Here is a 26,723-nt window from a genome sequence, read left to right on the forward strand (position 1 = left end):
ATATGATTTGAATTTGGCGCCATTACGTCTATGCCTAATCCATCATGGCCGCCGCTGGCTGTTCAAAATATTATATTTTACTTCATCATAAAATGCCCCAACAACGAGAGTGCATTACCTGCATTTCCCAGTAGGCTTCTGTCTGCAGTATATATTATCGCTTTTCATACTGTCCAGTAAAATGACATAAATAATACTTTGAAACCTATTTTTACTCAAAGCAATGAGCGATTTTTTTTAGGGATTGTATGACCTGATAACTAAGACCTTTATGTCATGTCAAATAAAACAAATCACACAACTTCACAATTGAAGATGCTACTTGCTATTACTTTCCACTGCTGCACATAGGCCTCACATCCGCTATGCCTCGCCACAACGACCGGTGCCTGCATCTAGCCAATTTCCACCACCCTCAACAGGTCGTGGGTCCACTTTGTGGGAGGCCTACCCACAAAATAGACACCTTTTTAATATAATATAAGGTACCTTCTCCGTACATCGTATTCGTCAATGCAGAGGGTCGCGACCACCCTTTTTGACCACTTTCTCTCGCACGATTTTTTTCCATCTATTTCTGTCTCTGACGAAACACACAAAAGATAAGATAAATCTGAATAAAATTATACTGGCGTCGAATTTGCCGTCGAGCTCACTAGCCGGTTCAGCAAGCAATGGATAGATACACAACGTAAATTAAGCGGTCCATCTAGAAACATCTAGAAGCCATTGTCTAAAGCGGTGTTTCCCAACGTGGGGCCCACGCCCCGCAAGGGGGCGATTTGATAATTAAGATGGGCAATCTCACTAAATTAATATAGAAAATCTGTATTATCATTATTTTGAATTCGCACTTCACTATTTTATTATATCTTTTGAAATATTACATACTGTTTTTTGATAACATAGTTCATAGTGATTTCTTCCTAAAACCTATAATTTATGTTTCTTAAGTGAACAAATATATTTTTTTAATATTAAAAATTATGTAAGTATGGGGGCATAAAAATTTTTAGAAACTTTTTTTACATGGCATGGCACAGAAAAGGTTGGGAAACATCGGTCTAAGGGATACTGGTATCATACCACTGCGCCGATGCTCAATTCCTGAAGGCGGGTCGAAGGTTTTTAACAAAATAGCTACGGAGCCCATCACGAAATTCACAGATGAAACAATAATATTATACACAATAATATTGTGACTGTATAATAACTACGTAAACTACACCGAAGACTGTTTGTGCGTTGATATTACGCATTCAATATCCGCGCAAATGTAACTAGCAATTTGATACAGTCTGATCCCGATATGTAGGCAGCGGCTTGGCTCGGCCCCTGGCATTATTGAAGTCCATGGGCGACGGTAACCACTCACCATCAGGTGGGCCGTATGCTCGTCTGCCTACAAAGGCTATAAAAAAAAAGAGAAAAAAATGTTCACGTGGCAGCGCATTAAAAACGAACAAATAAACAACTTCATTTTTATACTAGCGACCCGACCGCGCTTCGCTTCGAGAACTGTAATTTATTATTGATCTTATGAAATTTTCTATCTTTATTTTTGATGATATCGCCCACTCTGTTGTTTATTGTCATAACTATTCAAATATTTGTCCCAATGATGTAATGTAAAAGTCAAAGTTTGTATACTTTAATTATCAGACGTGATAAAAGTATTTATTTTCATATAAGGATCAATTTGTAACTATCAAAAATATGCGTTTATAAATTATCAATTTTTATTGCATTTTGTTTCACTTTTTTGGCGATAATGGCTTACACATAAAAAGGAGATATATACTGTCGCGGGTTTTTGGTAGAATTATTTAAAATAAATATTTCCTTGAAACATCTAACTCTAACGATTTTGCAGCGTATGCTTATATAGTAATAACTCATAGATTGTTGGTTTTTTTCCTACTTACTTTACACTTATCGTTATATTTTGAGTAATTTACACTATTTCTTTATAAATTATAGCCTATGTGTTATAGTAACTTAAACTATTTCTTTATTAATTATACCCTATGTGTTATTCTGATGTGTAAGCTATACCTATTATTGTAGTTTCATCACAATCCATTCAGTAGTTTTTGCGTGAACAAATATACATCCATACGTTCTTACAAACTTTGACATCTTCTTCTTCTTCTTCTCTATATATAAAAATGAATTGCTGTTCGTTAATCTCGCTAAAACTCGAGAATGGCTGAACCGATTTGGCTAATTTTGTTCTTGAATTATTTGTGGAAGTCTAGAGAAGGTTTAAAAGGTAGATAAATATGAAAATGCTCGGAATTAAATAAAAATAACAATTTTGTTTTTCCTTTGATGTGTCCCCCGTCGGACCGATTCGTTTTGTTTGTTTAAAGTTTATTTTATACAAAAGTTTAGGTCTTTTATTTATCGATTGAGGCACTAAGAAGTTTGCCGGGTCAGCTAGTTTATAATATTAGTAGGATATTGGATTTACGTAATGGCTAATAGTGGAGCGTGTCGTAAGCCCGCGCGAATCCCGTCTATTAATATGGTGAAGCAAGCGCGAGGCAGTCTCCCATAGACACAGCCCACTCAGTTTCTCGACTATATATCTCGAGGTGGACGACGGCAGCACGACATCTTTGAAATTCTGTAATTGCTAACACCTCAATAACCCGCTTAGTGCAATATAATTACATAATTTAAAATTATATTTAAGTAGCAATCCGAAACAAGAATTAATATAAATGTTTATTTTTATCCCGTTGATACCGCTCAAGATATAAGGACGAATTTATAAAGTTATTGCATCGTCATCGGACCTGGATGCGTGTGGATCATGTTAATCTGACTTGAAGCTTGAAGCCGCTGAAAATGACAGTCAAAAATTCATTTACACAAACACCTATATACGCATACCAGAATAATTAGCTGATAATTTTAATACCCAGGTGTTCTTTTATTACTCTAGTTGCGAGCCTATTGTCCGAAACAGAAGAAATGTTTACATAACGATACGTAATCATTACAAACGCGACACTCGGTTCTCAAATTTTCATCCAAAGAGGGGGTAAAACTAGTAACCATTTTCCAAAATTTTCCGAATATAAATAGGACCTGTTTAATTAGACGTTTTAGTGTGAACGGCATTTTATATTATTGCAAGGACGTAGTTTTGTATTTTTCTAAAATTTTCACGTTATATACATATGTTTTATGCGGGAGAAATCAATCATCAATCGTAGTCATCGTAAAACTTATGTAATTATATATCTATCGTTGGTCGTTAGTTAGATGAAAAAAACAATAAGAAAAAAATACCAGGGGATAGATAGTTGAAAAACCAGGCATGTACATCATTATGTATACGCACAATCAAATTGTAATACAAAATATAATTTAATTATTATAATTTAAGAACGCGCGATGAATGGATAAGTTGGTTAAGCGATAGCTCACTGAGTTTCTCGCCGGATCTTCTCAGTGGGCAGCGGTTCCAATCCGGTCGTAAATTCTACAAAGCACTGCTCTTGCTAGGGATAGTGTCAGCAAATTCTTTCAGTTTGAGCCCGTGAGCTTACCTGCCCGTCCACGTGAAGCTGAAAGCCCTTGGGCTACAAGTGAATAAGTGGAGAAAAAAACACAAATAGCGTCGTGTACGTGATTTGGTTTAAATCAAATATATACAGTCAAACCTGGATAAGCGAGAGTTCAAGGGAACACAATCTCATTCTCGCTTATAGAGGTTTCTCACTAATCCGAATTTCTCGCTAATGCACCCTCTGAATTTCATTTGGCGATTTTCAAACGCATTCACTATTTTAAGTTTATCATTTAATGACAGGACTTTAATTTTCCGTTTTGACATGATGCAGAACAGAACTTTCCTTCGCAATTGATTAACGATAAACTGAGTAAGACCGACAAACAGGACGGTACACAGGCACACGGGTCCATTCGAAAAGAATGCGATAAAATAACAACGTTATTTAGTTCCACGAAATAGAATAGGTTCAATATTGATGAGAAAACAATACAAAAACAATGGTAGGAAGTTCCACGAAAGTTAATAATGAGTCATAAAATAGCAGATGTTAAATTTGTAATTTGTTTTGTCATTTGTTCCTCCTAAATAATATAAATAAATAAAGCTCGACTGTCGCTTATAGAGGTATAGATAAGTAGCAGTCTCACGGAGGTCCATGAGGGAAAAACGACTCTCTCTTACAGAGGTTTCTGTTTCTCGCTAATAGAGGTTTTGGGAGCTTAAAATGACGGGTCCTGGCTATTACTCGCACTTATAGGGTTTTCTCACTTATCCAGTTCTCGCTTACCCAGGTTTGACTGTATTTACAATATCTCGTAAAATAGGCAAAACTGCATAGGTAACATGAAATTACGTGCTTTTTAACACGATCTCGATGATAAATTTATGTTCTACTATAAAATAAGATATTACATTCTCGTTCTATAAAATTGAAAATTGACATCGAAACGTTGAGAGCCACTGTTCACAATCCTTGACAAAAGCATTGCGTTTGACAGATGCAAGCAATAATTCAGGCTCGCACACGCTGGACTGAACAGAATTGCCTCTCCTGGCCACTCGGATTAATGTTTCCGTAATTATTACTTAAAATTACACTGTCCAGAATTTATTAATTTCGCTAATTTGCACAACCTCTATGTTAAATCAAAATGTGGCTACGAAGACTTTAAGAATATATTTGATGTTAAAGATTTCCTGTTGAAACGAACTTAATGTGAAACATATTTAAATGCTCAAAATGTTGAATACAAAACGTACCTAATATAATATATTTCAGTATCACAATTAAAACTAGTAAAATATAATAAATAAACAAAATATAATGGAAAAATGCTGAAGGAACAAAACTTTTTTAATATAGCGTCATCTATCTGCTGTTATCTAAAATATAATGGCGAATTTCGAAAAATTCAAAAATAGTTATTTATGATTCCTGTAGATGGCAGAATAAGCTAACAGCCTTTTTAATTTCAGGATTTTTGTCTTTTATGTACTTTAATAAGTTGAAATAGTGCATTATAAAAATATATTGGAAAATCAAATAAATTATTCTCAAATTAAGCACATACTCAATGATCTCAGCTCTGTACATCCCTATGCCCTATACAAATACAAAAAAAAGCTATATACAAACAACATGGTGGATCAGCTGTTTTCATTTTTCGAAAATTGGGGATTATTTTCGTGAAAAACGTATTGTAATGGTACAATAGCCATGTGTGAATTAAAATGGGTTCAATCGCATCTGTGCTACAATGGCACTGTCAGGTGTGTGGCCAAATCAACCCAACGGAGAGTGTAAAGTGTTTAAAATGCGAAACGAAAAGAATTTCGAGTCATGACGGCGGATCCTCCAGGGAAAACTGTAGAGATTCATCGTCTGAATACACGTCGCGTACGGGAAGAAGCGAGGGCACCACGCCAGGGTCGGAAGCCATCGTCATACCGACAGAAAACTCATTCCATAGGTGCGTCCTGATGCCTTTGTTGCTGTTCAGTTATTGATTTTTCGCGACCTCTAATTTAGGTTATATTTCCATTGTTGCGCGGGCCGTAACCAAGTTCATTAACGAAATTAATGCCTGACACCCTTTTATTAGTAGACGCGTTCGGGCAATTATATTAAAATGTAGTTTTCATTGTTAAAATTGACATAATGCTCGTTGGGTATCCACGGGAGTCACGATCTGAATTTGGCAATAGACAGGTGCATTTATAGACAAAAATGTAATTCACAAGCTCATTTTATGATTAATGTTAAACTATACCAGTCAAATAAATAACATAGTTACTCTGAGTTCTGTGGAAGTCCACTTAAATTAACAATATGAATTGACGTTGTGATGGAACGGAAACGGACGGAAATCGCTAACCACTTATTACCACGTGGGCCGTGAACTCGTTTATCTATCTAGTGCAGTAAACAAAAAAGGTGTAGTCTCAATTATACCAGTATTTCAATTTTTTATTTAAATCTGCTTTTGTAACTGTCGACATAATATCTGAATAACAAATGTGAGAGTATTTGATAAATACTCCAATCACCTAGTTTACTACTATGTTTTCAACATCTGCGCAGTAGAAATATCCTTAGCTTCTTTATGAGTTTCACAAATCCTTATTTGCCAATTCCAAACTTACTGTTAACAAAGAGAATTCTCAGACAAGTGGCTGTTTTCAAATAGTAAACTAAAAGAAAATTGAACACTACACCAAAACAGGCTTTTGATTGTTGAACGCTTAACATTAACCTGTTGCCCTTTTCATTGTCCCTCAAGAAATAGCGATCAGGCTCACAGTATCTCCAGATAAATATTTTTTTTATCATCAACATTATCCCAGTCAGGGGGGGTCGGCGCAACATGTTTTCTCCTTCGATACTCCTCTATCATATACAATTTCTTCGCTCACTGCCCTCTTACCGATATCGTCTTTCACGCAATCCATCCATTTCTTCTTAGGTCTATTTTTTATAATAATATATTTTTTTTACAATTTCCTTTCCTCATTTAGTAGGAGAAATGCTAGAAAAGGAAATAGGATATTATATGCATATAAAGTGTATTGTGACATACAGTGGATGGTCGTGCGTGGGGTCTGCACCGGAGGCGTCGAGAGCGTGGCGCTGTGGGTGCGGACTACGCAACGTATCAGCCGCCTGGCGCTGTGCAGCTTGTGACACTCTCGCTCCCCACGCACCTGTATACAGGTCAGCAATTACTGATTACTAGTACTTAAGTACATAGAATGAAAATCCCAACTTCAATAAAATGGATACTACTAATACAAAAGTGGTCTTACTGGTGATAGGACCTCTTGTGAGTCCGCGCGGGTAGGTACCACCACCTTGCGTATTTTTGCCGTAAAGCAGTAATGCGTTTCGGTTCGAAGGGTAGGGGTAGCCATTGTAAGTAGTCTGAGATCTTTTATCTCAAGGTGGGTGGCGCATTTACGCTGTAGATGTCTATGGTCTCCAGTAACCACTTAACACCAGATGGGCTGTGAGCTCGTCCAAACATTTAAGCAATAAAAAAAAGAATACGTATTGAGGGCTGAAAGGCTATTTGGTATAAGCGACATTTCGCTTGATACACGACTTTTATCTTTGTAATGAAAGGTCCGTATTATTTGGTATTAGCATCAACAATTCAATGTTTTTAATTGAACTTCAATTAAGTTTACTCCATTCAAATAGCTGATGATTTATGTGGTATCATTAATAAGGTTTTGAATATGTTATTCTGTTATAGTTAGTACTTGAATTGATTTCAGGCTCTCTGATGACGAGGATCAAGGTCCAGGGATGACAGACAAGTATAAATCAGGTGAAGGTAATGAATGCTAACTATATCACTGTGAGTTATGTTTTTGATTTACTTACCTTCTAATAATATATTTTTTATCAGACAACACTATGATAAGGTCCAACACCCTGGCTGTACCAGCATACAGACCCACTTCGAGTCACCCCGACAGCCGGAGACTCAACCTCGACCTCCAGTCCCTCAGGTTATCACCAACACAGCTAACAGACCAAGCTCATGGCGTCTCCAGATCCCTTTCCCACGGCTCTGTGATAAACTCTCATAAGTGGTGGAACTTGGATGAGAACAGGAGTACCATCAATCGGCCGACAAGCTTAATGCTCTCAGAAAGATATTCGAATACTGCCCAACATTACCCTAGAGAGTCGTTTTTAAGGAGCCTCCATACTGTTACGAGAAAACCTAAAAAATGCAATGAGACGAAATCGAATTGGGAATTGAATTACGTGAAGGAATATCAAAGGGAGCAGAGCAGGGGTTTGCATTTAAAGAAGTGGTCTTGCAGCAAGTGTACTCTTGAGAATTCTGGAATAAGAACGCATTGTGAAGCTTGCATGTCTCCGAGAGTATACGCACAAGCAAGAATTCCTAATTCCCGAGGCTTGAGCGTGACCACCTTAGGTCGCCACGGAACCTTGGGCAGGGAAGGAGCCACATCGCTTCCGTCGTCAGGTGGAGTTATGATAACAGTTCCCGATTGGCCGCAAACAGAAACCTCTGCGTTAGGCTCGTCGTTGCGTCGTTCGATCAGCGCCCAGAATTCACCAGAAATCCGGCCCACCTACCGGCGGTCCTTCTCCGAACAGACGAACGCAGAACGACCCACAGGCAAAGTCATATCGAGCCGACGAAGCTTCAACGATTACCACAAGTCGCTGGCGAATTACTGCGGCAGTCTCGGCAAGACTGAGAACAGGAACGAATTGGCTGAGTCCAAAATCGAAGAGGACAATCTGGAGCTGATCGACAAGGAAGTCAGCTGGGATACGAATGCGGAAGGCGTTATTTACGCATTACCGAACAAAGGTAAATACAAAGACCTGAATCTTCAGCTGCAGGTCAACAACAACGGGACCAGGTACTCGTACGTTTCCGTTCAGGATACAAGAAACGTGATGAGCAATTCCCAGAACGAGGCTCTCTACTCTAATGACATAGGAGACGGAGATTACGCGAGGATAGATGAGCTCTTGGGCGCCGAGAATTGTATATCACCCGATACGGCCAGTAACATCAGGACCTCGCATATCTGCGGAGCTGGGAAGGAGCGTCCCGGGAGCCCTAAGTTTAACATGCTGCCCTCTGTGGGGAAAGTCTCTCATAACCCTCGGGAGGTCAACAAAGAGACACAGCAGACCAAGTGAGTAGAACTTAGCGCCTCAATGTCAATTTAAGGTTTTTTTTTACTTGAAGTCTGACTCTGTAATATTCATTTCTTCAGTACCTTTTTATAACATTACAATAATAATTATATTAATTGCTTTTTAATTCATATTATCGTATTAATGATAAAATCCTTTATACATTAGATTCACATGCTTTGATGTCTGAATTTTTATTATACTTGGGTCATTATAAACGTGCAAACTCAGTCATAAAACATTACGTCAAAGGGATGTGACAATGCCGCGCAACTCGATATCGATAAAGGTATGCCGCTCAGGTTCAGCTAGTCAGATGACGTGGTCGTTGATGACTGGTACATGTAAGGTTGTAGGTGTTTGTAAAAACTGCGTTATCTTAGACAATCCTACGCGAACCATGGAAGCATTATAATACAGAATCTGATAATAAATTTACATGAAGACTGCTGCACAGACGATGGCATAGATATATATTAATATTCTCAATTGATTAATAATTGTTTAGAATGATCTATATATTGATACGTGAAGCGAAAACTTTGTACCCCTTTTTACGAAAATTGCGCAGACGGAGGAGTATGAAATTTCCCACACTTATATAGAACATAAATAAGGAATGCAGAATGTTAATTTTTTTTTTCAATTATGCATAAAAATACATTAAATCAATATAAAAAACATTACACACACTACCATGTATTTGACACACACACGCATGCATGTATTTGTTTATTGTCAAACTTTTCTTATTGCTTATAGTCTGTGGTCAAATTGAGAATAGTTTCAATATTGAGACTTTTTGGCGGGAACGCGAGGAGTGAAGTTGTGTGATTTGTTTTATTTTGTCTATTTAGTATTTCTTCAGGTTTAAATGTGTAATCATGGTGGTTTATTAACTGTTTAATATCTGTGAAAGTGCACAAATGTGGGAAAATGAAACAAAGCCGCTGGACGTAACTTCTCGGGATCCTCCAAAAAGTCTACTAAAAAAATTTCAGTAAATAACCACCATTTTACTGAGATTATATTTCATCCCATATCATTTCATTTCATTTAATTTCATCCCAGTTGATTAATGTCTCAAATTAATCATCTTCATTTCATTTCATTTATCTCCATATTATCATTTTTCATAAAAATAAGAATAAGAAAATAAATTAAAAGAATACATGACTTAAAGGTCTTAGTTACCAGGTCATAAAATTCCTTAAAAAATAGATTCAATATTGTTTGTCTTTTTTAATATCTGTTTAAAGTGTAGTCTTGGCGAAATCTGTCATTAAAGAAGTATATTATTAGTCTTTGACAATAGAATGATAACATACAAACTTATAATTTCAATTAATTATAGTCGAATTTCGACCACTACAGGACCACTAGTTTGTATTATTATCTGTAAATAACGTATTTTTTTGTGTAATTAAATTGATTTCATTTTTATACACACAACACTAGAAGTGTGAGCGAGCGATCCGATTTGTCTATAAGTGTGAGCGAGAGGTCTGATAAAAATGATTTATGACTCGGTTCGCACGTTTGTAATGGCACAAGTATAGCTTAAAAAAGTGTGACAAGAAATCTCTCTGTCTAGTCGAGAGAGTCGGCTGTGGCAATGCGGCGAGTGCTGGTTCGCTTACAACTCGTGGTCGTCCAGAGCCTGCGACGTGTGCCGGAGCCCTAGGCCTCCACACGCCTCTGTTACATTACACGCACATTCCTCTAATAATCCGTAAGTTTTTACTCTCATACATAGAACACCCTGTATGTACATACATACAGAAATTTTGTCATTCCCATTTTCGTATTAAAACAGACATTTATTATATGCTAAAATAATTATTATATGACAAATATATACGCAAGACTTACTGGTGGTAGGACCTCTTGTGAGTCCGCACGGGTAAGTACCACCACCCTGCCTATTTCTGCCGTGAAGCTGTAATGCGTTTTGGTTTTGAAGGGTGGGGCAGCCGTTGTAACTATACTGAGAACTTAGAACTCATATCTCAAGGTGGGTGGCGACATATACGATGTAGATGTCAATGGGCTCCGGTTACCACTTAACACCAAGTGGTCCGTAAGCTCGTCCAACCAACTAAGCTATAAAATAAAAAGATTACATACCTATACATTAACAAAATATATTCCATACGCACACACAGACACGCGTGCATAAAATTATTGTTGTAATATACAATATATATCAAGATACAGTTGACTGCTTCAGACACAGATAACCCCTATCTGTGGGTCCAGATATCAACTCAGCTCCTCAATGAATATCAATATTTGGTAACAATAATAATTAAATTATATCAATAACTCAAAACAACCCGCTATATCAGTATACTAGACGTGTCTCGCGGCTTCGTCCGTCTGAATTTTGTTTTTCAACAATAATATAACTTTTTATTCACTCGGGGTAAAGAGAGGTTTTGTGTCATATAGCTTCTATTAACTGGATAGAATTTGCATTAGATCCGTTCTTAGTGAGCGCCTGTGAATGGTAACGGTAATCCCGATAGGGCCGTCGTGGGTTTGCTTTAGATGAGAAAATTAAAGGCACGGTAGGCAGCGGCTTGGCTCTGCCCCTGGCATTTCTAAAGTCCATGGGCGACAGTAAATACTCCACATTAGGTGGGCCGTATGCTCTCCTGCCTACAAGGGAAATAAAAAAATGCACTATTTGTCCAGGTCGCGGTCGTTGAACCCCTCTGACCCCAGCACTAGCGGCACAGCTGCAGAAGCAAGTCACTCGGATGTACCTAAGAAGCTGACGGTGCCGATAGCGTCCCTGGACCACGACCTCAACAGTGACGAGCTGCTGTTCGCTGTCGGTGAGGACTATGTCGTAACTATGTCGGCCCCCGCTCCCAGCCTTCTGTTTGCGAAGGGCTTCTAACGGTTAATACGTTCTAATAATGCAATCTTCTTTTTGCTTAGAAAGTGCCATCTGGCAACAGAAGATATGGACCAGATCACCTGATATAGAAAATATTTGGTGTAATTGGTCATTAATCAGAAGGGGAAACTGGGGGATACTGTGTGACCGCGCAGGTAGATACCACCTCCCTGCGTATTTCTGCCGTGAAGCAGTAACGCGTTTCGGTTTGAAGGGCGGGGCAGCCGTTGTACTGTAAAGACTGAGGGGTTCGGGCAGGGTAACGGGACAGTCGGCTCCGCAGAGTCGGCGGGTGTCAGCGGCGGCGGGGGGCAGGGCGGGGCGTGGCCGTGCGGGCGCTGCACGCTGCTTAACGAGTCCCATGCCGCCGCGTGCGCCGCCTGCGCTGCCAGCAGACCGCCGCCCGCAGACTGCTGGTGAGCATGCAACCTCACTGTACACAACATTCATACGAACGTATTATATGTCTATGTTGTTAGAACGAAGTTCCTTATGGGACGATGCGGAGGGATACCCTAACCGGGAAAAAAACGTCCGTAACGTAAGATTTATAATAGTAATGCACACAGTGTACGGCTTAACTTTGTAATAACGTACAAAAAATAATATTTTTTTTTATCAATACTTACATGCAACTACAAAAAGCTGCTATATTAAATACAAAAATGAAGAACTGTTCGTAAGTTTTTAAAAATGGAAGAAAACTCAACCAACGGACATTAAAAATATTTATTCCTTATTATTTACTTGTTGGCTAAGGCCCGTAAATGATAAATAGGTACCAGCGTCTGCTAAGAAAAAAAAAAGTAAAAAGCATAATAATAATTGGTTTCAACAAAAAGTCGGTGATGGCCCATTGTTTTTTTCCCTACTCAAATTCAAATTCATGAAAACTTAAACCTCATTACTCCATTATAACTATAGTAAGCTTAGGCCACTTTTGCGCTGACGGCCTCATTTCTCAAAAAGGAATGCACCTACTATAGAACTCTACTCCAGCCTTGGTTGACTGGTAGATAATGCTTCAGGCATAAGTCCGCAAATGTACTTTTGTGCATAAAGCTGAATAAATAATGAATGCGTACAACAATCCACGTCCAGGTCTTGCAGCTCGTGCACCCTCCGCAATCCGGCGTCCGCCGCGCTGTGCCTTGCCTGCAAGACGCCGCCCGTACCCAGGCACGCAACGACCTCGGCTGATGTCCACGGGCCCGGTGAGATTCAATGCGATTGTTCTTTTAAAAAAATTACCATTATCTAAAATATCAATTTACTGGTGGTAGGACCTCTTGTGAGTCCACACGGGTAGTTACCACCACCCTGCCTATTTCAGTCGTAAAGCAGTAATGCGTTTCGGTTTGAAGGGTGGGGCAGCCGTTGTAACTAAACTGAGACCTTAGAACTTATATTTCAAGGTGGGTGACGCATTTACGTTGTAGATGTCTATGGACTCAAGTAACCACTTATTGCCAGGTGGGCTGTGAGCTCGTCCACACATCAAGACAATAAAAAAATATCATTATCATCGCATCATATAATCAAAATATCATTTTAACAAAAATAAATTTGAAAATAAATTGGTCCATTTTTCTGACCGTCATGGTGTCAAGTGTATACTTTCAAGTTCAATCATATTGTTCAGAATAAGTTTTCTTATATACGAGTTCTGAACGACAACATTAGGATCTTCGCTCCACTGAGCCGTACCAGCCGCGCGGTGGAAGATCTTCCTGATGTCATTTACCCCCGACCTGGTAACCCTGACATACTCCCAAAAATAAATTAAGTGATTCCGGGAGCCCACAGATTCCATAACGTTATAGCCACCACCCACCTGGAATCACGAGGTCCGAAGTCCCCACTTTATTGTATCACGGCTGTCCCACCCTCCAAAGTAGAGCACAAGACTGCTTCGCGGGAGAAACATGTAGAGTGGTGGTGTCGCTGGGGGCTAACAAAACGCGACCAGTAAATACCCGCCTTCTCGCCTGCGGACCTCTTCATCATTTCCCGCTTTTCGTCATCTCCAGTTGGTCGAAGTCCGTCTCCGCGACGGAACAAGCCCACGCCGGCGCTGCCGAGGCGGGGGTCCAGGCACAAAACGCCACCACCGGAGCCCAAGTAAGATATGTTCACTGTAATACATAAACTTTTTTCTTTCTTACAGTATATCCCTTTATCCCGGTATATCTCATTAGAACTAGAAGTAGAAATCGAGCTTGTTGGAATTTGTTATGTGGTTAATCAACAAAACCAATGTTGATTAGCTCCTAACCAGTCCTCATTGAGCCCTGAGGTAGACCGTGGATTAGATTTCATTTAAATCCGTTGCAGTTGCCCTCCATCGACAGTCCCCAGCCACGTTGAGGTGTGTGGGTTGTCCGTCTGGTCCCAGTGCTCACGCTCGTTGTGGTCCCCAGGGCGGAATGCTCGGAGTGGTCGTGTACGGAGTGCACGTACATGAACGCGAGCGCGGCCGCGTGCTGCGACATGTGCACCAGCCCCCGCCTGCCGCCCCCCGACCGCGCGCCCCCCGAGGACCCGCTCTCGCGTGAGTCGCCCTCCAACACGCTGTATGTAGGGTAATATACAGGGGGAGATTTATTCTATGGAGTTTATATGTTGGCTCGGTTACCGATTGTGGTGAGCCCGGAGAGCTGATTGGATAGAGCTGTACTCTGGTGTTGTGCGGCTTCAGTCAAGGCTATGAAAATGATGTTAATTTGTTTAATAGCTGAGGGCGCGGAGGGTGCGTGGCAGGGTGGCGAGGGGGGGGAGGTGGAGCTGCTGCAGGACGACGGGGACGCGTGGGCGCAGTGGCAGGACGTGCTCGCGCAGTGCGCCGCGGTGAGTTTGAAGGAAATATGGAATTATCGATAAAAGCTAAAAAATATAAATTTAATTACTGATATCTGTCTGCCAACCCTATACGATACTATAACTTCATCCTCATTATAACCATTCAGACGGGGGAACCGTACGTGGACCCCATGTTCCCCGCGAGCCCGCGCTCGCTGTACTACGCGGGGTCCTGCGGGAGCGGCACCAGGTGGCTGCGGCCCCGGCAGCTGCACGTGGACGCCGACCCCCGCCTGCCCTGGGCGGTGTTCCGGGACCCGCGCCCCTCCGACATCTCGCAAGGTGAGCCCCCGCCTGCCCCGGGACCCGCGCCCCTCCGACATCTCGCAAGGTGAGCCCCCGCCTGCCCCGGGACCCGCGCCCCTGCGACATCTCGCAAGGTGAGCCCCCGCCTGCCCCGGGACCCGCGCCCCTCCGACATCTCGCAAGGTGAGCCCCCGCCTGCCCCGGGACCCGCGCCCCTCCGACATCTCGCAAGGTGCCAAATATTCTTAATCTGTTCGTAACGCATGGGTCCAATAAAAAAAAATTAATACGTGGTATGGACATGTGATGCGTAGAGAGAAGATGCATGTGACTAGGAGAGGTATGGAAATTGTAGTGCAAGGTAGAGGGGGAAGAGGTCGACCGAAAAAGACATGGATGGAGTGTGTGAATAACGATATGAGAGAGTGAGTGTTGAGATGACTGCCGATAGAAAAGAATGGAAGAGAAAAATTAACAGTGTCGACCCCGCCTAGTGGGATAACTTGGAGAAAAAAAGAGCCTAGTTGCGTATAAATTTAAAATGTAAGTATAATACTCGGCAAACTTCTTGAGCATTAGTTGACGTAGTGGGGGTAAGTTCGCGCATCGTACAATTACGTACAAAAATGTTATTAAGTTATTAAAAACAACATAATATGTATTTATTTATATATTTATTAGTACATGAACAAAAAATACAGGTTAATAATTGTAGTAATTTAATCTAGGGGTAAAATAGATATTCCTTCCATTAGGTCAAAACTAGAGCTGGTGCCAGGTCTTGGATCAGCTGAAGCTGAGCTGGTATTTGTAATTGTTTTTTCGCTATCATAATCATGACCATCATCATCATCACTACTTTCTTCATCCGTGTCGCAATCATCGTCAGCAAAAATTACAAACTCATCAGTGACTAAATCTACCACATGATCACTTTTTACATACTCCGCCTCAATCTCTTTTATCTTTTGACATAATCTACCCCATTCCGGAGCACCCATCGCCGCGACCTTTTCCTTCACTAGCTCTATTACTTTGCCAGTGCTCCAGTTGACATTTTTGCTACTGACATACCCTTTAATAGCTGCCCAAGCCATTTCAATTGGGTTGAGGTCTGGATGGTATGGAGGTAAGCGAAGCACTGAATGGTTGTAGTTTGATAAAATTTTATCGATGCTGTATGTTTTGTGTTGTTCCTTATGTGCTTTAATCAAGCTAAAAAGCTGGGGTTTCAACATGTTTTCATCGTATGGAATTTCTTTTTCTTGTAACCATTTCTTCATATAGACTTTTTTGGCATTGGCAGTTGGGGCGGGGTCAGACTGTTTATTGTGATATGACGCATTGTCGACTACTACAACGGAATTTGGTGGCAGATTTGGTAGCAATTGACAACGCAGCCATTTTTCGTAGTTCAAATAGTTCATGTTATCGTGGTAGTCACCAGATTTTGTGCCAGCTTTAAACAAAAGAAGGGCATTGGGAACAAATCCATCTTCGGAGCCAGCATGCACTATTACTACACGCTGTCCTTTCGAAATTGGTTTTTTTAAACCCCCAGTTGATCCATCTGACCACGACATACCACTTGCATGTGATGAGTCGACATAGGACTCATCGGTGTACACTATCGGTCTTCCTTCTTGCCTATATTTAATTATTTTTTGGAGATATTCGATCCTTAGTAGTCGAATATAACTTTTTTCAATTAATAGCTTCCGATTATTTTCTGTTCTTTTCCATCTGAAGCCTAGCTCTTTCATAATTCGTCGTAAACTTCGTTCCGAGCCATTAAAATTTATATCTTCTTTCAATTTTTTACGAAGTCTTTCGACGGTAGGAAGTTCGCTGTTTGTTATGTGATAATTATGAATACATCTTTTTATTGCAGATTGGTCGAAACTATCAATTCCGGTAACTTTCTTCTTCCCTGATCTTTTTTTACCTGGAGTACGAAACACGGCGAGCAAGTTAGAGCCCTTCGCTTCATTAATAATACGCCTAACAGTACTGACTGATGTTTTTGTTGCCTCTGAAGTCTCTTTTACCGTTTCCATATCATTATTTCCCTGCTTTTTAAGAAAGCAATATACGTCGTACACCATTTTTCTAGCTTGTCTTTTTAATACTACACCAGTTTGACGTGGCATAGTATATTTTTTATAAAAAATCAAGAAACACTCAACAAATAGCAATAACAACAAAATCAACAAACAATAATAATTATAACAAATAACTTCAACGATTAATATTAATAGACTTTTCACTGTACGCAAGCGTACCTTTGGGAGCAAGCGGAACGAAGGCGCGGTGCGGGACGCAAGGTTCGACTGATCTACCAGATTCTACCAATAACGCGCTCGATACGATTTCCCCTGCCGTCGCGCCTCACCCTCACCACCAAAGTGATCTAAAATTCGGTTCTGCGCAGTCAAGGTCATTTGCTCACGAAGTTTGCCGGTTACTATACATATACGTAAGGTCTATGAAAGCTTTATTTTCTGTATGCAATCGTACACTGAACTTATTACTCGGTAACTGGAAACCACAGCACTTAAAATTTCTTAAAGAGAAATATGACCATGATCCCCAGGCGTGCTGGGGAACTGCTGGCTGCTGTCGGCCCTGGCGGTGCTGGCGGAGAGGTCGTCGCTGGTCCGGGGGGTGCTGCTGCGCGCGGAGCCCAGCATCGGCGCCTACCAGCTGCGGCTCTGCAAGGACGGCCGCTGGAGGACCCTCACCCTGGACGACTTGCTGCCGGCCAACAAAAAGGGACACCTCGTCTATTCGCAGGTACCTTCCGTCTCGTGCCTACAGACCAGACCTCGAAGAATACAAATCTTGGGTGATATTAACCGCAGTCAGGGTCGGCAGACCTACAGTCCCGGTACTCCTCGTGCTAAGGAGACACGCAGAGACCGTCGTGATCAAGGTTTCTCGAAGGTGACACAAGATTGGTGCGCGGTGAATACAGTCCCGAATTGACTGTCGAGGGATATTCAATCAGGGACACAGTTAGATGGATGGTCGACTTTGGCTAGCAGGTACTGCAGGATATTCACCTAGAGGCAATTGACCGGGGGCGCACAGACAGACATCCCGGCTGTTACGTACAGTTCAAAGTTAGCTGGGTGGGACACGAATCAGACAAGATTATTACGACAGTCTCAATGTTAAATATAGATCCTTTATTGCCGTTGATGGCTCATGGACCCTAGCGGCGTCAGTAGCTGATCCCTATCTGATCGCATTTCACCAGAAACCAAGATCCTACGTGTAGAATGGTTTGCAGGCGAAAAGGAAACAGCTGTGGGTGCCGCTGATAGAGAAGGCGGTGGCCAAGCTGCACGGGTGCTACGAGGCGCTGGTCTCCGGGAGGGCCATCGAAGGTGAGCGCTGAGCTCCTGCCGCTGCCACTCGGTGGTAGCAACGCGCTGGCAGCAACGCGCTGGCTGTCTGTCTCCTGAGAAAATAACTCGAAGTTAACCCGTACTAATATTATACCCAAAATACTGTACCGATTTTCACGAATGTATTTACGGTTATAGTTTCGAACTGAGAAAAAAAATTTGGTCTCAATCATCCCAGGGATGAGCAAACCTCCCTTTTTCTAATCAAATTCAGTTTTTTTTGTTTTGTACCTTTATTGATAAGTACTTCTATAATTATAACATCAGTTGCATCGGTTTTTTTTCCTACATATGCTGATAACCTTGAGAGGCTATTTCAGCTTTTCCTTGACGTGCAAGTGAGCTCATGAGGCTCAAACCGGGAATGTTGCTAACACTGGCCCAAGCAAGAGCAGTGCTTCGCAGAATCTACCACCGGATCGGAAACGCGACCCACTGAGAAGATCCGGCGAGAACTCAGTGGGCTGTGTCTGAGGGTCAATTTACTCGTGGAGCCCTTTTTTTTTCTTTTTTTTTTTATTGCTTTGATGGATAGACGATCTCACAGCCCACCTGGTGTTAAGTAGTTACTGGAGCCCAACTACGACGTAAATGTGCCACCCACCTTGAGATATAAGTTCTAAGGTCTCAAATATACTTACAACGGCTGCCCCACTCTTCAGACCGAAACGCATTACTGCTTCACGGCAAAAATAGGCAGGGTGGTGGTACCTACCCGTGCGGACTCACAAGAGGTCCTACCACCAGTAAAGCCCTGAGGAGGGTATGGTTTTGCGGGATACATAAATGTTGACCTGGCGGCCCACAGGTCTGTGCACGCTGACGGGCGCGGCGTGCGAGTCCGTGTCGCTGCAGGCCGGCGCCGCGCCCCTCGAGCAGCTGGACCGGGACCTGGTGTGGGCGCAGCTGCTGTCCTCGCGCCAGGCCTGCTTCCTCATGGGCGCCAGCTGCGGCGGCGGCAACATGAAGGTACCGCCCTCCAGCCGGCGGACATGCCCTCACTACTTGGTCCCTTTTGAAACTTTAATGTGTATTGTAAAATCCTTAATAAGAGTTCAGTCAATAGTAAATAAAACTTTACGTTGCTTAATTTAAAATCAATTTATTTTGCCATCAAATTATAAAGGCCAGTAACGAAAACTTTTAAATCGAATGTAACGCTCCCAGGTGGACGAGGAAGAGTACCAGCGGCTAGGGCTTCGCCCCCGGCACGCGTACTCCGTGCTGGACGTGGTGGAGGCCGGCGGGGCCCGGCTGCTGCGCCTGCGCAACCCCTGGGGGCACTACACGTGGCGCGGCGCCTGCCCCCCGCCGCCGCCGCCCCCGCACCCCGCGCCGCCCCCGCACCACGACCGGGACCACGGCGTCTTCTGGATCAGCTTCGACGACGTGCTCAAGTACCGGCCCGTGTTTATTACATACTGCTATACTCAATTAGGGATGTTTAGAGAGAGAGAGAGAGAGAGAGTATTCTTTATTGTACACCAAAAAATAAATAAACAATGCGATATATTAAGTACAAAAAGAAAGTATGACGTTGTATGAGGTCCCGCGTTGTATGAGGACTCGCGTTATATGAGGTCCCACGGGACTCAGTTATCAATAATAAAATTTAATGCTTCCGAAGCGAAGCGAGGGCGAGTCGCTAGTACATTAGTACATTAGTATCGCTTATATATTAATATAAATCTGCAGTGGTTTTTACGGATTCTCCGTTATAACTACTGATTGATCGGATGCATGGTTCAAGTCAACTTGAAACTTGGTATCCATGTAGAAAATACATGTACTTAATGGATAGGTTAATATTTATATGAGTGTTGGACTCCCTACACCAGTTGCGGGGGCGTTAATGATGAGAATCTTTGTGGGGGTGAGAAATAATAATATTCATTTTAAATGCCCAGCGAAGCGGACGGGTACAGCTAGTCTCTAATAATTTTAAGTCTTCATGCTTAAAAACCAACTTTTGACAACAATTGACGTTAATAAACTGAGAATGAGTTACTAACAAACGCTATGACATGTCCATTCTTGGCTTGCGGAGAGTACTTAGTGGAAGACGGGCCGTTCACCTGCTTATAATGGCGAACCATTTAATCTATTTCTCCACGGTCCAGTAGTGGACCGGTCAGCGGGGCCGCGCCGATTCGGATGACTCAACCCTTTTTTTATTGCCCTTATGGGTGGGGGAGCTCACAGCCCACTTGCCGTTTAGTGGTTACTGGAGCCCATTGATATGTACAACGTAAATGCGCCACCCACCTTGAGATATAAGTTCTAAGATCTCAGTATAGTTACAACGGCTGCCCTACCCTTCAGACCGAAACGCATTACTGCTTGACGGCAGAAATAGGCAGGGTGGTGGTACCTACCCGCGCGGACTCACAAGAGGTCCTACCACCTGTATTCGGTTTCAGGTACTTCGACTGCATCGACATCTGCAAGGTCCGCTCCGGGTGGCACGAGGTCCGCCTGGCCGGGATCCTGCCCCCCATGTCCTCCACGCGCCACCTCACGTGCCTGCTGCTGACCGCGGACCAGCCCACCGAGCTCGACCTCACGCTGTTCCAGGAAGGCCAGAGGTGCGCCTCGCCGGCTCGTACTTTTTCGATCTGTAAATTGTAATAAACTCTCGATATTTGAGCCATAAGGTCAAATTATTTACTGGTGATAGGACCTCTTGTGAGTCCGCGCGGGTAGGTACCACCACCCTGCCTATTTCTGCCGTGAAACAGTAATGCGTTTCGGTTTGAAGGGCGGGGCAGCCGTTGTAACTATACTTGAGACCGTGTGACGCATTTACGTTGTAGATGCCCATGGGCTCCGATGACCACTTAACACCAGATGGGCTGTGAACTCGTCCACCAATCAAAGAAAAAAAAAAAAGCATCCCGCAGTGGGTACGTAAACCGAGCTGGGTCATTTGCAAAATTACACAGGTGGCGCTGCGCTCTACTCCGCCCTACAGGATTTGTTTGTCACAGTAGTCCCCCTTATAACACGGTACTCTTAGAACGCATTTTCATATAACGCGAATTCATTCCCTCGCATAACACGGGTATTCCCCCATATAACGCGGGGATTTCACACATTATATTTCTATACTGTGAAATTTTGTAATGATTGGTATAGTTTATAATTAATTTCGCGTACCTTTGCACATTGTGTCAATTGTGTTGTTGTAAAATTAAATAAAATTTGCGTTCTTAGTTTTTGAATTGTAAAAATATTGGTTATATTGTGTTATGTTTGTGTATAACGCGTTATATGAGGTCGAGAAGCGCGTTAAGTGAGCATAGTCCTACAACGCGTTTCCTATAACGGGGAACCAACCTACCGTGTTATAGGGAGGATTACTGTATTTTTAGGGCAGTACAAAGTCAGCCAGGGGACCAGCTGGTGTGCTGCAGACCCTCGCAGCCTAGAATGGCTACGAGGGTCTGCCATGTCGCCCATGAAATATTTTTCAAAAATTATAGACCATTTATTTTTAATAAAAAATAAGTCATTCGTAAACAGGCGAAGAATCGATTTTTTTGTTGTTATCACTACCGACAAGAAGCACATGATCCTCCTGATGGTCAGCGGTTAGTCACCGTGGGCTCAGCAATGCTAACGGCACAGAGAAGTCGCTTTAGTTAAGTAGATTTAGCGAAATTATTTGCAGGTTGGTAATATAATTTTTTTTTTCAAGGAACTCTGCAAAAAGCCAGCGGTCCCAGCTGGACCTGTGCGTGGTGGTGTTCCGCACCAGGTCGGGCCCCACCGCGCAGGTCGGGAAGCTGGTCGCGCACAGCAAGCGACAGGTAGACCATCAGCGCCGCCGGGGAGCTCATACAGCTGATCTTTTTTAAATATCCACAGAATATATTTTCTTTTTAGAAGTTTTTTGTTCTATACATACATGCCGGGCGTGAGGTGTGGTCTCGGGGCCGCCATAGCAAACGCTTATCGTAGAATACTTGTTCAGGAAACATTTACTCAGCAAGCTTGTGAACTCCTCCCATTCCCCCACCGCCCCCCTCCGTTGCTGCGATGCCCCACATTTTAAAGAAACAATTCCCGGTGTAAGGTGCGCGGCTTCGTGGGATGCCACAAGATGCTGGAGAAGGGCTGGTACCTGGTGGTGTGCCTCGCCTTCAACCACTGGCACACGGGGCTGGAGGCGGCGGGCGGCGCCGACTGGCCGCGCCACGTGCTCGCCGCGCACGCCTCCAAGCCGCTGCGGCTGCGGCGCCCCCGGCCTCCGCCCCACCTGCTCGCCGACGCCATCATCGGCCTCACGCTGGCGCGCGGGCAGCGCCACGAGGGCCGCCAAGGCATGACCGCGTACTATCTCACCAAGGTACCTAGCGCCTGCCGGTGGCTTGATGATGAAGAAGAACTACTTTAAGGGTCATTTCGAATATCCTCAGGGCTGGGCCGGGCTGGTGGTGATGGTGGAGAACAGGCACGCGGACAAGTGGATCCACGTGAAGTGCGACTGTCAGGAGAGCTACAACGTGGTGTCCACGCGCGGGGAGCTCAAGACCATCGATTCGGTGCCGCCGCTGCACAGGTGACCCGCCGCAGCGGGAAATGACTATTACTTATTTACTATTTATTGCTGGTGGTAGGACCTCTTGTGAGTCCGCACGGGTAGGTACCACCGCCCTGCCTATTTCTGCCGTGAAGCAGTAATGCGTTTCGGTTTGAAGGGTGGGGCAGCCGTTGTAACTACACTTGAGACCTTAGAACTTAGATCTCAAGATATGGATGTAAGGATGGCGCATTTACGTCGTAGATGTCTATGGGCTCCAGTAACCACTTAACACCAGGCGGGCCGTGAGCCCGTCTACCTGTCTAAGCAATAAAAATAAAACTCAACAATGATCATACGGAACTGACGAACCTGTTGATTTCGTTCCACAGACAAGTGATAATAGTGCTCACGCAGCTGGAAGGCAGCGGCGGCTTCTCCATAGCGCACCGGCTGACGCACCGCCTGGCCGCGGGGGGCAGGCTGTCCGAGTGGGCCTCCGCCCCCCACCGGCCCCCGCTGGCGCCCCCGCTGCGGGGACTCCACGCTCCCAGGCTCATCGGGTAACCGCTCGAGGAACAATAGTTATCGGTTTCAAAAAATACCGGCGACGACCCTGCAGTCTTCAGTTGGTTCTAGACCCATTCGCGTTCTCCACATTTACCTGAACTCACAACTGTGTGTACTATGTGAACGACTTAGTCTGTTGTTAACAATGATAATATTTAGTTTTGTAATTTGACAATTGATATTAGGCCCCCTTTTTTACACGTTTTAGCAGATCATGTAGACATGCGCACTCCTTAGGAATCTCAATGCGGCGCTATGTGTTGAGGACAGAATAGCTTTGTTTATTTACTTATTTCAAGAATTTGCACGACGATGCGAGACAACAGCCCGCCCCCCGACGTGTCCCCCTGGTCCCCCGGTGGGGGGAGGGGGGGGTCGATGTCCGGTTGCGGAAACTATTTGTGTATTTTCCGAGCGCGGTGTCGCGGTGACGTCACGGACACGAGCCGAGTACCGTCAACAAAAACGACTCGCATCCGAAGAATGCGATTCTCAAAAAATTTTGCGATCAACAAATTTTGCTGATTGACAAAATAAGATATTAGATATAAGTAATCACATGTTGTAGTTTCATGTACATTGTACAAACAATTTTTTTTTTAAATATATATTTATATATATATATATATATATATATATATATTATTTCTTTTTTAGAGACACACTAGTATTTAATAATTACAGTATGTAGGGTAGTGGATAATTTTAGTCTTTACAATATATACGTGCGAATCACCGGGAAACAACACTAAACATATAATTTTTCACGTTGGTACAAAATAAAATGAAAAAAAAATTAAAAAAAAGCTGCCGATTTTGAATGTTTGGTTTTAAATAGATTGAATTCGTTAGAGGGTTCGGTGTTTGTTCGTTGATAATGCGCGCGTCCATAGACGATAGAACACAATATGCGACAGACGATGTTTTTATAAATGTCGATTAAGACGAAAATCTTAGTTTATTTTTGACTGACTCAGTGGTGCTGTAGTTAGCGGCCCTGACTGTTGCGCCCAGGGTCGCAGGTTCGATTCCCGCGTCAGGCAAACTATTATCTATATTATTCTATATATTTGTATATTTAAACGTATATAAGTACATATGTCAGTCTCTGGTACCCATAAACTAGGGAGCACTTTTTTTTGGGGCCGGATGACCGCGCGTTATTTGTTCATAGTTATATATTTATTATTGTTTATTATTTTTCGATTTTTGTTTTTTTTCTATTGCATGGATGGACGAACTCACAGCCCACCTGGTGTTAAGTGGTTACCGGAGCCCATAGACATCTACAACGTAAATGCGACACACCCACTTTGAGATATAAATTTTAGAACTACCCTCCAAACTGAAACGCATTACTGCTTCACGGTAGAAATAGGCAGGGTGGTGGTACCTACCCGTGCGGAGTCACAAGAGGTCCTACCATCAATCGATTTTGTATTCCGGTGCTCAAACAAAATTATTTTGACATAAAATCATCAGATTGTAACGCGGGCGAATTAGCGCGTTTGTGCGGCAAAAGTCACTGTTGACCGTCGTGACTACGGTAGGCGGTGGCTTGGCTCTGCCCCTGACATTGCTGGAGTCCATGGGCGATGGTAACCACTCACCATCAGGTGGGCCGTACGCTCGTATGCCTACAAGGGCATTAAAAAAAAATTATGCATTTTTTCCTACCTATTCTACTAACCTCCAGGGGTTATTCTAGATTCATCGAGCTAGTAGGTGAGCTCGCGGAGCTCACACCGGAGTGTTGCTAACTAGTCCCTAGTAGTTGCCCTAGCAAGAGCAGTGCTTCGCAGAATCTACCACCGGATCGGAAACGCGACCCACTGAGAAGATCCGGCGAGAAACTCAGTGGGCTGTGTCTGTGGGTTAATTTACTCATCGAGCCCTTGACGAGAACGATGACCGGTGCTTGAGGTACCTAAAAGCACCGCTAATGGATCGGGAGGATCCGAAATAACGTGATCATGCAAAACTGAAGATACTCTGATTTTAAATGACAATTATTTTAATGATAGGATACAATTTAATTAATTTTGACTTTATGATATTGTGTGACCATGTCGCGATAGACACTTCAAGTAAATACTCAAGATAAACATCATAACGAGGAGGTGAAAGGCTATTTGGTTTAAGAGACATTTCGCTTAATACGCGACATTTATCTTCACTGCATAGTATAAAACAAAGTCTCTTTCTCTGTCCCTATATCCCTGTGTATGCTTAAATCTTTAAAACTACACAACGGATTTTGATGCGGTTTTTTGACGTGACAACGTCTTATAATTCGATGGAGCCGGCTGCACGCACGAAAAAACATGACCTCAGAGCGAGGTAACGCCGCATGGTAACGCTCGTCAATTGTTTATAGCAACGATAATTGCGGCGATAAAGGTAATGATTCTTTCGATATTAAATATATGTTCAGTGATATATTGTCGAATATTCGTGCTTTCATCATTAAAATAAATAGCACCGGTCCGCTAGTACAGCGATTGTAGGTTATGCTATATATATATATATATTTTTTTTTTTTTTTTATTGCCCTTGTAGCCAGACGAGCGCACGGCCCACCTGATGGTGAGTGGTTACCGTCGCCCATGGACTTCAGCAATGCCAGGGGCAGAGCCAAGCCGCTGCCTACCGCTTAATACTCTCCACAAGCCTCGTTTGAAGAAGGACATGTCATAGCGCTCGGGAAACACCGTGGAGGGGAGCTCATTCCATATCCGGATGGTACGTACGTAATTGACAAAACATTTCATCAGTATTTTCTTATGACGTTGTCACGTTCAACTATCAGTAAACCGACTTTACAGACAACCGATTTTTTTAATAGATAGAGTGATTGAAGAGGAATGTTTATATGTATAATAACATCCATTAAATAGTAGAGAAATCAATAATCAATTACAGTTTCCGAAGCGAAGCGAGGGCGGGTCGCTAGTTGTAAATATAGGTGCGTTTTATTTGGTATTAGCATCGACAGTTCGATGTTTTTAATTGAACTTTATAACGCGCACATCCCTATTTGTTCTCCTCGTGGGTCTCGGAGGGGCATGCATGCGGGCGGAGGGGCAGCTTCGCACGCACGAAGCTACGAGAAAGGAGTCAGTCCTACGGTCGATATAGAACCATCGAACTATACCTTACATCAGCGGTCGGGGAACCGGGGTAAATTACCTCAAATGGGGTAAAATGAAATTTTGAGGGGTAAAAATGAAACTTTTGTGAGTAAAAAGTATATATTGAAGTGAAACTTCTTTAGAATCGTTGTGATTTCAAATTATCCTGGAGGCTATAATATGAAAGATGCTAAAAAGAAGCGATTTCGTTATTTTTGTTTTTCTCCATGGGGTAATATCCACTTTCACAAAAATATTTTTGGGGTAACAATTAAAAAGTTCCCCGACCGCTGCCTTACATCGACATCATTAAAACTATACACCTTAAACTGGGATAGTTTTAATTCGTTATAACTTCAATTAAGT

At 42.8% G+C, this 26,723-nt stretch overlaps 2 protein-coding genes across 3 annotated transcripts; one reads left to right on the forward strand and one right to left on the reverse strand.

The window, feature by feature from the left end:
• The first annotated feature begins 5,138 nt into the window (after positions 1-5,138).
• On the forward strand, positions 5,139-25,738 carry sol (small optic lobes). Of its 2 annotated transcripts, none has more exons than XM_028179822.2 (21): positions 5,139-5,496; positions 6,606-6,737; positions 7,301-7,359; positions 7,435-8,713; positions 10,309-10,446; positions 11,412-11,554; positions 11,903-12,035; positions 12,721-12,833; positions 13,650-13,740; positions 14,040-14,170; positions 14,354-14,466; positions 14,586-14,760; positions 17,318-17,517; positions 18,017-18,113; positions 18,943-19,103; positions 19,302-19,531; positions 20,555-20,719; positions 21,832-21,943; positions 22,210-22,482; positions 22,553-22,695; positions 23,049-25,738. In XM_028179822.2, exons 1-21 carry the CDS (start codon positions 5,258-5,260, stop codon positions 23,221-23,223), a joined length of 4,302 nt encoding a protein of 1,433 aa, XP_028035623.2. In that variant the 5' UTR covers positions 5,139-5,257; the 3' UTR covers positions 23,224-25,738. The 2 variants fall into 2 exon arrangements, with proteins under 2 accessions (XP_028035623.2, XP_028035624.2); XM_028179823.2 differs by having other exon boundaries at positions 7,301-7,353.
• Positions 15,380-17,194, reverse strand: LOC149499548 (uncharacterized). Its single transcript, XM_089739794.1, has one exon. The coding sequence runs from the start codon at positions 16,872-16,874 to the stop codon at positions 15,444-15,446; it is 1,431 nt and encodes a 476-aa protein (XP_089595920.1). The 5' UTR covers positions 16,875-17,194; the 3' UTR covers positions 15,380-15,443.
• Positions 25,739-26,723: the final 985 nt, after the last annotated feature.

The sequence above is a fragment of the Bombyx mandarina genome, chromosome A1 (genome assembly GCF_030267445.1).
Source record: "Bombyx mandarina strain Sakado chromosome A1, ASM3026744v2".
NCBI classification, from domain to species: domain Eukaryota; kingdom Metazoa; phylum Arthropoda; class Insecta; order Lepidoptera; family Bombycidae; genus Bombyx; species Bombyx mandarina.

Coding starts and splice junctions, on each gene's coding strand:
- sol (XM_028179822.2), top strand. CDS start 5,258: ATGGGTTCAATCGCATCTGTGCTACAATGGCACTGTCAGGTGTGTGGC. Junction 14,761..17,317: donor CCCCTCCGACATCTCGCAAG/GTGAGCCCCCGC, acceptor CATGATCCCCAG/GCGTGCTGGGGAACTGCTGG. Junction 21,944..22,209: donor TCGCGCACAGCAAGCGACAG/GTAGACCATCAG, acceptor TCCCGGTGTAAG/GTGCGCGGCTTCGTGGGATG.
- LOC149499548 (XM_089739794.1), bottom strand. CDS start 16,874: ATGCCACGTCAAACTGGTGTAGTATTAAAAAGACAAGCTAGAAAAATG.